The sequence below is a fragment of the Thalassophryne amazonica genome, chromosome 6 (assembly GCF_902500255.1).
Source record: "Thalassophryne amazonica chromosome 6, fThaAma1.1, whole genome shotgun sequence".
NCBI classification, from domain to species: Eukaryota; Metazoa; Chordata; class Actinopteri; order Batrachoidiformes; family Batrachoididae; genus Thalassophryne; species Thalassophryne amazonica.
Window position 1 is genome coordinate 42,887,922 of NC_047108.1, and position 14,702 is coordinate 42,902,623.

The 14,702-nt window shown below is 40.2% G+C and overlaps 1 protein-coding gene across 2 annotated transcripts in view; it reads right to left on the minus strand.

Annotated features, from left to right (window-relative positions):
* tbc1d22b (TBC1 domain family, member 22B) overlaps positions 1-14,347 on the minus strand; it is a 30,878-nt gene extending 16,531 nt beyond the window's left edge. For both annotated transcript variants that reach the window (XM_034172083.1, XM_034172082.1), the window contains exons 1-4: positions 14,096-14,347; positions 4,289-4,345; positions 3,702-3,885; positions 7-175 (exon numbers count right to left, since the gene is read on the minus strand). In XM_034172083.1, coding sequence (XP_034027974.1) covers positions 7-175; positions 3,702-3,885; positions 4,289-4,345; positions 14,096-14,151 — 466 coding nt within the window. In that variant the 5' untranslated portion in view covers positions 14,152-14,347. The remainder of the gene's footprint in view (positions 1-6; positions 176-3,701; positions 3,886-4,288; positions 4,346-14,095) is intronic.
* Between the last annotated feature and the right edge of the window lie 355 nt (positions 14,348-14,702).

Genomic DNA, 14,702 nt, shown 5'->3' on the forward strand with positions numbered 1-14,702 from the left:
ACATACCTGAGGATGTGCTGAGGTTGGCCTCACTACTGGACTTGACAAACTTTCCATTGACATGCATGCACTCTGTGACCTCTTGCATGTCCTGGAGGGCTGGATCTTCTAAAAAGGGAAGTGTCAATCTGGATTCTGTACCACTTTCACGCTCACCAGTCTGATTCAGATGCTGCTAAGAAGAAGACAAAGTGTTGACAATTTAATCTTTGAATTCACAGTTTGTACAGTGTCATGGACAAAAATATACAACTGTCCCCCAAAGGCCACACACACACACACACACACACACACACACACACACACACACACACACACACACACACACACACACACACACACACACACACACACACACACACACACACACACACACACACACACACACACACACACACACACACACACACACACTTTAAAGTAGAGCCTGACCGATATATCAGTTGGCCAGTAACATTGGCCAATATGAGCTTTTCACGAACATATCAGTAAAGTTATTTTCGTCAAATATGAAAACTTTTATTTTACAAAAACAACAACAACAAAAAAAACCCAAAACAAACAAAAACAAAACCATTGGCTGTTAAAAATGGTGTCATTATGTATGTTGTCCAGCAGGGGGCACTCTGACAGTATTGTTTGAAATGCTGTCAAGCACAGCTGGGACCCCCCATTATCCCTTGGTCACATTAGATACAAGACACAGAGGCAAACCATGACACCACCACCTCCCTGAAAGAGACAACGGCATCTCCTTTAAAAAAAAAAAAAAAAATTTTATGAATCAAATCCAAACAAAACAGGTCCTGTACAAAATCCTGAAAGAACTGTATACATGAAAATACCGAATACAAGAACATAAGAGGCTTATTGAATATTATTTGGTTTGCACGTGATTTAAGAGGTTTTAATTTGTCATCTGATGGCTATTAATCACATTATTTACTTTGATCACTTTGGGTGTACAGAGTCAGTCTGCAGACAAGTGTCAGGAGGTTATTTTTAGGACTTTCTGTAATTTGTTATGAAATAATGCTGAATTTATGTGAAAATGATTGTCATACAGAAGCTTCAGAGACCTGTCGCTGAGATAGATGATGACTGGAATGAAGTTTTAAGCAGAAATGAGGTGATAAGCGCTTAACGCCATTGTCTCCGACTGACCTCCGCGTCAGGGGAGGGCTGTCAATCAAACCTCGCTCTCCAGAGATGGCTAATCACAGCAGAGCCAGTGCCGACCTGGTTCCCACCCCCATAGTGCCATAAATTTCAAGCGACTGAGCAGGAATTCTCTGCGTGCGAGCAGAAATCAACTTCGCGCGAGCAGAAATAAACTTTGCAGGCGAGGGGAGCGCTGCTTGTCGCACGGAGCACCTTTGCACAAGCGTGCAGAGATAATTTGCACATGCGCAGCTAATATCTACACGTGAATTTTTACGCGAATGGGGTTTTGTCACTGATACCATATACAAGTATGTTGGTTATAGTTACCTCTGCCAAAGAAGTTGGTGCCTGGAGTCCACAATTTGTCATATACCGTTATGAAATTTTTACTGAAGATTCATATCCTGATAGGCAAGAAGAGATTAAATTTTCAAGGTTATAGGTCAAAGTCAGGAAAAAATCTTGCAAAAATTTCTATCTTTAACACTGAACAAATTTTCAAAAATTCATAACTCTGCCCAAAAATATCAAATTTCTTTCATATTTGAGAGCATTATGGAGGGTATCGACTGACAAGGTTTTATCCAGATCTGATACAGATTACAGATTTTGTGGCCATTTAAATTTAACATTGAAAACCCCATTTGATATATATTTTACATTATATCGTAAAAGAAAAGCAAACCCACTGATCATTTCTGATTGGGTTAATAGATTATGATATTGAGAGCCCATATGAAAAGTTGTAGGCATGTGTGATCATTTATGTTAAAGTTAAGAGCGTTTTTGTATGGCTGGTCTAAAGCCACCAGCAGGTGACCATGCCGGCTGCTTTAACAGCGATGTGTGACGTCACATGGGCACAGAGGTTCACAACTCCGCTAGTGTCGCTCTTCAGTATAGAAGGGGCAAAGTATGTAAGTGGCAATCAACATTCCGGATCCCGGATCGGTATTACAGATGTAATTCGCGGATCGGAATTTCCCGAGCCAACCTACGGGATTTTCCAATACTAGAGAGAAACCACGTCTGTGTAACCTCTCTCGTGTTGCCTGTTGTTTACTGCTGAACGGGAGGAGGGGAGGGGGAGTGGGAAGTTTCTGAAGGCAAGCTGTTTCTTCCATGCACGGCACCAGAGACAAGTTTTAATCCACCAGTAACAGCAAATTTCAGCCTGGCTCTCAGGTTCAAATAGTTTGTGCTGCAGAGCATGGATTTTCCAAAAAATGAACTGAGTTATTACTGAAAATCAGCCACTTTTTTTGTCCTGAGGCTGTGAAATGAAATGCTTTCACAGCACCTCAGAGCGCAGCTGAAGAGGACAGCCGAACAGAGATTCATTCACTTTCTCTCCGCTGAACGGAAAAACCACCAAAATCCTTCAATGTTTATCCAGAGCCGTGAGCACCACTGATGATACATTTAGAAATTTAGTTTATTTTACAGTTGAAAGGCTTCGTATTTGCTCAGCAGGAAAACAGAGAGTGAGGGAGAGACAGAGAGAGGGAGGGAGGACTTTTACAACAGCGCATGTTTGCCATCTGTAGCTTTCTGTGCTCATTCTGCATCACAGCAGTGCTGCAAGCGATCCAGCTTTTTTTTTGATTGGTTAAATTTGTGTCAATGGCAGCATTTATGAAATTGTCGAATTCTGCTTAAATGCCGACTTTCAAGGTGGATATTTCAGTTGTAAGAGCTCCTTATTTTCACTGATGCGCATCAATCGTTAGTTTATAGCACAGTCTATCTTCCCAGCTGTATTTTATCAGTGTTTTTTTTTTTTCCTTTAATCAAACATGTCCCAATCACTCTCATGTTTGAAAGTGAAGTGTAGACCGGCACTCACCATTGGCTGACAAAGTTTGATCCAGATCTGATCTGGACTGTGGATTTTGTGGACATTTAAATTTAATATTGAAAAGCCCATTTGGTGCACATTTTGCATTATATCTCAATCAAAAGTGCCTCAATCACTCTCACATTTCTGTTATGAATTTACCTACACCACCAAAATTGGATGGAGGTTCCAATTTTATCCCTGTTTGTCTGTATTCCAGTTGTCAGTCGTAAACCAAGTGGCAAAAACCAATGACAAATTGTGCATAGCAAAGATAACCAATGTTCTGTGAAAATTATCTAAAAAAAAAAAAAAATTCAAAAACTGAAAAACTTGGGGGAAAAAACTGACATCATAAAAAAAAGTTGGATTCATGTGCATGAACTAAATATATACTCCTGACATTTGATCACATGTAATTTAGCTTATGAAAAGCCACTTCTAACAGGACTTTCTTTGTGCCCTACAAGTGCAGTGCTCTAGTTATAGTTTGTTATAAAGTTCATGTTTAAACTGCAAAACATCAAACCTCAATTACAATTTTTTGTCATAAGGGCTTGATAATGAAATGTTAGGAATTATTGTCATTGTTATGTATGTATCGCAGCTATTATTCCATAATATCAACATCAATCCCCTCAAAAATCCACATAGATCAGACTCCACTTTAAATCCAAAAGGATGTCATACAGATAGTTACCTGGTTGTGTGTGGACTCAGAGATATGATCTGATGGTTGTGATGAAGTGGGGTTCCCGAGGAAATCATCATCGACTTCATCATCAATATCCCAGGCATCGTTTGTGCTGCGAGCAAACTCGTGGAAACTAGAAGCCTTTTTAGACTTGAGATTATTGAACTTGGCCTTTGTGTCTTTGGGATGCCTGTAGGTGGACAGATCAGCATCATGAAGACAAAGAGAGAAAACAATAGCAAAGTTACATAATTCAATGGTTTCATCCGCGTCAGAATTGATGTGCAGTGAAAAATCTGACAGAATTTGAGACAATTAAAAGCAGTAGCCTGTACAATCCTGGAGCAAATTTATGACATGCTGGTTTCAAACACCACACAGAATTCAATTGCAGGCAAAAACAAAAAGGAAGCAAAACAGCGAAAATCTCTCGAAAAAGGTTGAACAACATCGACACTGCAAGCCACTGATGCTGAGCGTGCACACCACACTTGTCCAATGAAAATAATCCTCTGCACATAACAAACCAAGCTGAACACGGGAATGAAAATCAAAATCCTCCACGTGAATGACACCGTTCTGTCGACACTTACGTGCGCCGCAACCGTGGGTCGAGCGGTGGATGCTGTGCTCCATAAACCGGTTGTACACTGCAGAAAAGGACACATGAAATGCTATCATACATGTAGCTTATCCACCTTTGACTCCAATAGGCAAAGATGGAATTTCACAAAGCCACTCGATCATTATCATTCAAGAGAAAGTTGGCAAACACTGTTCCAACCTTTGACTTATTTTCCATTCCCTTCATGCATCATGGTAAATTGCTCCATGTTTTATAATCAACTCAATAACTGCCAATTTTAATGATTTATTTAAGATTCAGGTTGATTTCTATTTACAGGATGACATGACCCCCTCAGAAAATTATTCTGATGTAAGGACTATGGGTGGATAGAAAATCCTATATGTTTACATCCCAAAACCAAACATTAAAAACAATTTAAAAAAATTAAATATCTCAACTGACCAATGACTGCTCAGCTTCTTTTTGACTAAGGTCAATCTGCAATGAGATAAGTTCCAGTAATTTTAAAAATTTCAATAGGCAGTTGGAACATCTGGTCATGACAACTATATGAGGTGCTGTAAAATACTTCTTTTCCTCAAAGTGACACGTATACACGTACAGCTATAACACTGTTACCACACCCATCAAGTCATGGACTCCATCAGACCAATGAATGTATGCTGAGGTATCTGCCACCAAGACTTTCATAGCAAATCCTGTAATTCCTGTAAATTGTGAGGTGAGACCTCCATGGATCAGACGTGCTTGATCAGCACATCCCAAATGATCCTGTCACTGGTTCACCTTCTTGGACCACTTTTGGTAGGTACTGCTTATGCACCCTCATTTTATCTGTTTCCAACTAGGGATGGGCATTGATAAGATTTTATCGATATCGATGCCTTTATCGATTCCACTTATTGATCCGATTCTTTATCGATTCCCTTATCAATACCACTTGTGAATATTCTGTGTACTAAAAGTAGGCTTTACAGGTTTTCTATGTCAACAACATTTTATTGAGTCTTAAAGTAAATAAATACTAAATTGGTCACTGGATCCTTGATCTCTGGACATAAATAGAAATAAACAAAATCTATTGTTTTTGTCAAAAGCATTTCCTTTCAGACATTAATGGCATGAATGTTACTCCATACCTGAGCTCAGCCGGCTGCGCTGCACGTCAGCATCAATGCAATTCATAAAGAACGGAGGACGTCTCATTTTTGGAGGAAAAAAAAGTTTTAGTCGATTGTAGTTTATTGTTTGTATTACAACATTTGGAAAGAAGTGTCATTTTATTATAACGGCAATTCACTTTGAAGTTATTAATTCCGGCCGGACTCGAGCTTGACTCGGCACAGAGCGGCGCAGCGTTTGGAGATGTGCGAATGGAACGGAGGACTATTGTCATTTCTTGCCTGCAACAAGACAAGAGTCCCAGTTAGTGACTTTAATCCACACAAAAGTGACTCACAATTGACATATTTAAATGGCTTTGAGAGGGGTTAAGAAGCGGACTTGCCGCTTCTGAAAAGCAGCAAAGCAAAGAATCAACAAAGCAGCAGGTCGGAGCACTGCTTTGTTGGTTCAAGCTTCAAAGTGGAGCCATTACAGAAGCGGTTGATTACAGACCCGCTGCAGGGTCTGCAATAAATGTAGAGAAATGAACATTTTCCTGATAAAACACCCTCAAAAACAACGACCGCTGTGAAAGACCGATAAGGGAATCGTTAAGCAAAAACGCTACTGATGTCAGTGAATCGAATCATTTCTTAACGATTCTCGAAAAGACCCGGTTTTGGTGAACCAACAAGCAAGTGTTGTTTCACAGTCTCAAAAAGCACAGCCACTGAAAGCTTCTAACACCTGCTGAGTTGACATACTGTACCCCTTTTCTGCAAGTCAACATGGGACACAAGGGCACTTTCAGGTCTCTCTCTTGATCTGTCTGCTGCTGCTGTAAAGGCAAAGAAGTTGCAGCTTTCTCCCAAGTAGCATGTGTGCATTTGGACCAGTACTGGGTCAGCTGACTGTGTGCTTCACAGAAACAGCAGGAGTCCACATTTGTAGACAACTAAAACTAGCCATTTCATGTTTAGCAGGGAAAACTCATCCATAGACACAGAACTGCGTGACTTTGGGGCCATTCATCACAAAACCCCAGACGTGCAACTAAAAGATAAAACTTGATTTTTGCACAATATCAACCCTTTAAAGCTGCGAATGGTGAAGCAACATGATAACACTGTTCTATGCACAGTCTCTCCAGTCACAGCCACTGAAACTCCCTTCCAAGTTGTCCTTTGATGGTTGTCTTCCTTCACTTGTGTCCTTTGGGCATGATCACTGTGCACTATATTTAACAGAACAAAAGAGCTGCTTAGTAATTTACAACAGTTCTTGTGTCGATGACTCGTTGAAAGATGACTGACTGCAAAAAGGCTCATTTATTACCTCCGACATAGGACGTAATGTTTTCATGAGCGTTCGTCTGTCTGCTTGTTTGTCTGTTAGTAGGATAACTCAAAAGGTAAAGAACAGATTTCAATGAAATATGATGAGCTGATCATGTTCTGGAAAATAAGTGATTCAATTTGGGAGGTGATCTGGAATATATTCTAGAACTGAGATCCAAAAGAATGTTTGGCACAGAGCAACACTTAACTCAAAACATTTCAAGTGGATATATATGAAATTTGTTGAGCAGATGGATAACATTCTAGAAAATGAGGGATTTTTTCTTAATCTCACTTGGAATGTAGTTTGGATCCAGGACCCTGAAGAGGTTTTTAGTAATATGTGGCCTTGGCTGAGGTATACATTCTCTGACAGCCTTGTAGTTTAAGCTGCATTAGACTAAGAACGATTATATCCCTTATCATAGGGACGTCCCGATGTAGTTAGTATCGGCCTGACTGATTTTAATCGGTATCAGTTTAGCTAAACTCGATTACCACATCTGTGCGCCAAACAGACTCTGCTGCTTCACTACAGAGCCTCGGTGCATTACTTGGACTATATAAACATACATTCCAAACAGTGTGGCGGTCTGTTATGCCCAGGTACTGCTTGTTTCTAGGTAGGTGGAGCATGCGCACAAGCAACCTAATCCAAGGCACCATGGATCTTCGAAACCAGCTATTTGGTACTCTTTAAATATGCAACAAGCCTGACCTATGCAATGACCTTTCTCCCAACCAATCACGTTGCGATTCCACAAAATATAAACAAGTATTTCCTTACGGTCATCTGTTTAACTCCCGAGGCAAAATGCCATCTCCCCCAAACCCCTGTTACAGTAAAAATCCACTTTTGAAGACACTTTAAATGTTTTTTCAAATACAACAACAACAAACCAATTTAACACATTAAACATCATTCAGTCAATATTACTCTTTGTATCATAGCTGTACTGCAACAATTCTGTAGTGGAATTGATGATATATATATAAACCTTTTTATTTAAAGGTAGACCGTCACTGAGCTTTTTAAGACTTAAGTCATTAAAAGAATTTCCTTTGGCACCACTTTAATTTTGTTAGATTCATAACATGGCATTGCCAATATGATCAAAATTTGTGTTGTCTAAAAAAATTAATGAATAGTTCCCCTGGAGGTGTAAATTTCAAGAGAACAAGTGGCCTTGAACTACTGACAGCAGCGACCAATACACTCTATTATAGCAATGTCACAGATCATGTGGGGGGCTTCCCCAGACATGGGAAATACATGGTGACAGCCAATCAGAGTACAGAAAGGCCGGTGTCATCTCTCTCAAACAAAACAATTAAAAATGGCAGAAAACGCTCTGAAACAGCTGCGTTTCTGTATAAATCTGACAAATTTCTCATATGTTTTGTAAACGTTAGCGAGAAATAACCACTTCTAAATCTAATAATGCTGTTTTTGAAGTGAATTACAAGACATTTTATGGATGTTAGCATGCACAGGGTGCACACATGCCTCACATGAGGTCAAAGGTAACATCCGGTAATTTCAAAACCTCTTGCAGGCGCACATGCGCGTCTTCCTGAAGACGACGCTAAAAGGAAAATAAAATATTCACTATGGAATTCCCCGCAGGTAAATATGTTCTATTCATTATAATGAGCTGTAATTTTGCAACATGTTTCAAAAATAAACTGACATCATAATGCTTGGATTTCAGTAGAAACTAAATTTAGTCAGTTTTGTGAAATTTGAAAAGCCATACTGCTTTAATAACAATAATAAAAAAATAAATAAAAACATTAAGAAGCAGTTTGAATTAAAGGTGAGTTTTTTATGCATGACAGAGCTGTTAAAAGTGACAAACACAGTAAACAACGGAATAACTTTAATGTGCTTGTATTCTGTTCTGTGCAAGTGCAATATTGAGGAAAAAGAAGTACTCTATCAGGACTCGGTATCAGCAGATACTCATTATAAAATGACTCGTACAGGGATTGGGAGCAATAAATCTGTTTGGGACATCCCTACCTTATTAAATCCATTATTTTGTGATTACGTAGATCATGTTGGGAGACTTCTGTTTTCACATTGAGATTAAAGAGCATTCTGGCATTCAAAAAATGTCATGAAACTATAATTTTTTTAATGCATAAAATCGGTGTGTTTGTCACTAGAGGGCCACCTGGAGGCTGAACGCTGCCTGGTGTGTTTCTTTATATGTAAGGACTCTTTACTCAGTGGTGCACAAACTGCTCAGATTAAACGCTGGCTGTCACTCAGGCAGACGTCTGACTCATTTATGAGCTCTTTGTTCAAAGCACAGACGGATCACAAAACGAAATACATCTTCACACTGTGGGTTTTGTCAAATGTCGGCTTCACATGAATTGGCCTGAGGCAAGAAGGCTTCAGCTAAATTCCTATTTGCATGAGCAAACTGGGAGTACGGCAGAGAACTGAGCGTGCACACTATCTGGCAGAGCCAGTCACTCGTTTACCAGCCTCACGTGTTTTTATCAGGAGCAGCTCAAGGACAGCCATGAAGACTAGCTGCTTGGTTTCCTGTTCAAACATATGACTGTGTTTGGGTTTCCAGCCTTCCACCCACTATGGTTTGAGTAAGATCAGTGTGTGTGAGAAAGTCAACAACGCCCTCTCCTTACAGGGCGATCCTCTCTTCTCACATTTCCCCAAACAGACTGGACCCTCTGCGCTCCACCCTCTCTGCCAGGCATAACCTAGCTCCATAAAACACACTCTGACACGAGCCAGTTAACACTAGTGCACAGGCATTAAAAAAAGCCTGATTAGTTCAAGGGTTAATGTGACACTGAACCGATGACACGCCAGTCACACATAACGAGGAGTACAACCTCTGAACACAGCCCGTTACCATGACACTTGCTGTTCCACCTACACGGCCTGGGACTAAAATAAGTTCTCAGGCCACTTATTTATGCAGTCCTTCTGCTATGGAACATTGTGTGGGTTTGTTAGAAAAAAATCATTAAGAAAAAAAAATTTCAATGAAATTTGGTACGAAGTCTGGTTCTGACCTGGTATAGAAACCAGAAAATTTTAGGGTGACCTGTAGAAATAGGCAGAGCCAGAAAATGTCAAACTTTAAAATTACACCTGCGCGTGGGAGTGCACGTGAGAGTATTGGTTTTGGTTCTGTGTGTCCTTCCATCTGTCGGTGGACAAAATAACTAGGAGTTTGATCCAATTTTGAGGGAACATGATGGAATGATTCCGGGTTAGCCAAGGACAAAATAATTAGATTTTTGAGGAGGGTAGAAAAAAAAAAAAAAGAAGAGTTAAAAATTAGTTAAACACATTTAAAAAAAATTGTTAAACACACTCCCACACCGTGTGGGTGTGGGAGTGTGGGTGTGTGCAGTCTGGAGGAGCATGATTAAAACTGGCACAAAAATTGAAGGAGAGATCTCAACTGAAACCATACACCAAAAGAGGCAGCAGCGGAAGACAACAAGACAGAACCAGTCAATATCTGAGTTCATCTGCCCCAGATGTAAGAAGGATCGTCACTCCTAGATTGAACTATTCAGTCAGAGCAAACATTGCAGAGTCCACCAGACTTGACAGATCACTGATGCGCGAGATGGACAAATGGCAGATACACAATATATTCATGGGGTTTCTTAAAGATACACTTTGGTGATAATAGTAAACATCAATATGAAATCACATGTCACCTTTTTGTTGGTCACCCATGACCTTTGACCATGCGTGACCTTAACAGGTCAAACTCAAGGTCATAACTATTTAACTCAAACATTTTGGAGCCTGCATGGATTAAGCATGGTGGAAAGGTTGTGAGGCAGTCCAGAATAAAATGATCAAATCAGAGAACTGATCAAATGTCAAGTCCACGCAGATGCAGACCCACATGTTTTGCAATTCCTGAATCACAGAGAATGAACTTACACAACACAGTGTCAAAAATGTAAGTCACAGGTGTCTGAGCACCTCTTCTTATTTAAACTGTAACGTAGGGAATGTTAACAGAAGGCATTTTCCTGAAGCTTAGTGAAAAGGTTGTACCTATCCTCAAAGATAATTCATGATATTCTGGGGCACATCTGGATAAAGGAGCAAAGTCAGGACATTTTCATGAAACAAAACAAAACAGAAAAAGAGAAACATCAACATAATGTAACCAATACGTCTAAAGAGCGACTGTTTACAAAGTCTGATGAAAACACCTGGTCTGGAATACTTGCGTACCATTCCATGCTAAGGTGGACTTTAATAGTGTAACCAGGAACTTTACATTTTTTACCCGAGGCCTTCAAATATGGCCATCGAGTACTGTGAAGACTTTACGTCCATCTGTCTGTCCATCAGTCTGTCTGTCTTGGGACACAGACTTTGGACAAGTTAAAAGATAGCTAACTTTGACCTACTCTAAGAGGTCAAAATGTCACATTTTGTTGCATTGTGTTCTGTTTTGATTTTTTTTTTTTTTTTTGAGGGACGGGTTGACAGCCAATCAGAGTAGAGTGGCACTGTGACATCATAGGCTGGTAGCTAGTTGCAAACTCTGTTTTGTTTGTGTGTAAATATAACCTCTTTGTTACATGTAAACCTCTTTGTCATTATGTAAAAGCTAGTGAGAAATAAACCCATCTAAAACTGAAAACGCTCTTTTTGTAACCTGATAACACCTCTGGAGTGATTTACAAGACATTAATAAGACATTATAAAATGTCATCGTGCACGCTAACTTCCACCAACTCAAAGCTAATTTACGCGCTTGTGAAAAGCTCATGTATGCTCACACGTACATCCTCCTGCAGATGCCATTAAAACGTAAATACTGTTTATGACTGACTGATTGATTGATTGATAGAGGGGCTTTATTGAACATGTACAAATTGTACGTAAGACAATAGGATCTTAATATAATGTTAGAAATTTTTATATTGAGAAACCTGAAATAATTTTTGTATTTGAAATAGCATAAACAAATTAAAATGTGTGAGATCCCAAGGGGGTGAATACTTTTTCAAGGCACCGTAATTTGCATCAGAGTGTACGCTTAAGGATCTCCCAATTAGTAAAAAAAACGACTTATACTCTGGAAAATATGATACTACTATGTCTGCTCAATAGGCAGTAAAAATTCCAAATTATAAATATCTGTCATTTTAAAATGACATTTAAAAAAATATTTGAACGGTAAATTTTATTTGGTAATTTTTGCCTCTATAAATGTGACTGCAATTTATAAATGGTAATGTAATATTCTTGTTAAACCTCTTGAATTATAGCAGAACATTTGCAGTACAAGCACATCTTAATTGTTTTCATTTCAACTTCAGTGTGGTGGCGTACAAAAGCAAAACTACCAAAATGGTGTTTATTGTCCAAATACTTATGGACCTGACTCTAGGCTACTGCTGCAGGTTTGAGCTCAGCAGTATTGAACATCGGCTATTCTTCTAGCATTTGTGATTGTGTATACAGCGCAGTGAGTTCAACTGAGGTCCACACTTCTACTAAATATTTTTTAGACACATCCGATTGCACATTACACGTGGCTATTGTTCTGGCACTGACTGGCAAAGCCAGTGAGCTGATATTGACTTCTGACACAATTAGTCCTGACTTAGTGCTCACCTACAGCCCTAAAACTGACACAGAGCAGCAATCAGCCATTTGTGCAGACAGACAGATATGCATCCTGAAAGGCTAATAACCGTGACAAACCAGGGTGTGAAGATCACAGTTGCTCACAAATATTATCTAGCACACGGTTGTACCATGTGATGCATGTAAAATCAACTGTGACACACTGATAGTGTAACTTTGACACAACTATGGTGCTTTCAGAAATCATCCCAGTGATGCGACAATGTTACATGGAACAGTTTACCAAAGTATGTAAATGGTCACAATGGAAACAAGAACATAGTCTGCCTTAATCCAGAATACAACAGGCAAATACTGATAAGCTTAACAAGTGATGCATATCTGCATAAGGCTTTTACAAAGTACAGTTCTGTGATTTTGACCTTTGACCCCAAAAATCACTAAGATTCTTGGAGTCACCATGCCTAACATACATACAAAGTTTGATGACAATCAGGAAAAAAGTTATCGAACTCAACATTTTGCAGTAAGCTCAAGTGACCTTGACCTTTTGAGCCAAAAGCCAGTAGGCTTCTTGGGGTCAACATACCAAACACACATACCAAGTTTGGTGACAATCAGGCAGTTAAAAAAAAAGACATTACTGCACTCACACATGATTTTTACAAAGTCTGCTACAGTGCCTTGCCTTTTGTTATTTTGATCCGAAAGAAAATAGACTTCTTGGGGTCAACACACCCAACAGACATTATCAATTTTGGTGACAATCTGGCAATTAAAAAAGACTTTATTGCACTCACAAGACTTTTACACAGTGTGCTACAGTGACCATGACCTTTGACACCAAAAATCAACACACTTCTTGGGGTCACTGTTTGTAATGCATATACCATGTTTGATGCCACTCAGACAGTACAAATGAAGTAATCTTGCTGACAAATGAACACTTGCATAACTGACTGACCGCACAGTGACATTTAGCCCACAGGCTGTGCTGTAGGTGGTGGGGGAGTTGTGATTTCTGAACATCTCAAATTCAAACCATGGTTAAAACCCCACCACAGCACAGTGATGCTATATTCCACTTCGTCACAGTCACCCTCTCAGCTTTTCCAAGTTAGGGCCCGAGATGCACAAAAGTGAAAGTGAGAATGGGGGTCACGTGGATTCCTAGACCAGAGTCTCCACAGGTCCACACTTGTGTGTACATTTTGTCATTTCAGTACTACAATATTCATTTTATAAAACATATCTCACAATATGATCTTTGTGACGAGCTTCAATCAGGCGCTTCCTCTGCGAATAAAGTGTGTGCTGATGGAGCAGGTTTCTTTGTTTTCTTTCTTTGCGGTTGCTGATGAAAAGAGGATGTATTTCACCCAACTTCTCCAAAACCATCCAGTGAGTTTCTAAAGTAAAATCCGGATTAGATCAGTGCAGCGTTCACGTTCACCAGCGCAGAAAGCGTAAGGTGACAGATGACACCCCACGAAGAACAAAACACGGTGTTACGGCTGCAGTCAAAGAGGCCAAAGGCAACTCTCACGGAGAGTTAAATGCCACAGTGTTAAATCATAATCTACGATTACGAATCATCGTAGGAACGTTTATAATCGGGTGCTGCGTTCAGTGGCCGTTTACACAGCACGGACATTCATGTGCTTCAATATGAGTTTAGGTACTGGAACGTACGCTCGGTTCTCTTATTTACCAAACATTAAATAAAACAGTGGAGTCCCGATGTGACAGGAAAACTCACCTGCCGGGAACCTTTAGGTTTCGCTTCCAAAAATTGATCCTGTTGTCGGTGGCCATCCTGCTCACACCGGCTCCTCCGACCGCCCGGAAAACCGAGAGTCCGCCTTCAGTGGCGGCGACTCCGCTCGGCTCGGCTCCCTCTCGTCCCGCTCCTCATACGTTCCCACAGCCAGAACACGGTTTTATTCGGCTCTGTTCGGCTTTTACTGCGCTGTTGTGTGTTACGGAGCTCTGAAAGCCGCCATCTTTGGGTAGACGGGCTGAGGCGTGTGATTGGTGGGCGGGCCGACAGGTGCAGCGAAAGCAACCAATAGGAGCGAAGTTGAGGGATGCTTTCTGACAAACACCAAGAAAAGGACCTTCATCGGGAAAGAAATCAACCTGCTGACGTCACAAACAACCTGCTGATGTCACAAACAATGAGCCGTCTAATCCCTGCTTTTATCAGCAGCGGGCTTTTTTCAACTTTCCCAGAGTGAAGCCAGCGTTTGACAAAGTGAAACACTGCCTGCACACCTCCAGGGTACAAAGATTCACTTTCATATTTGACGCTAATAAAGTAACTTGCATCACACTAAAACACATTCACATGCATGCAGGCATCAAGC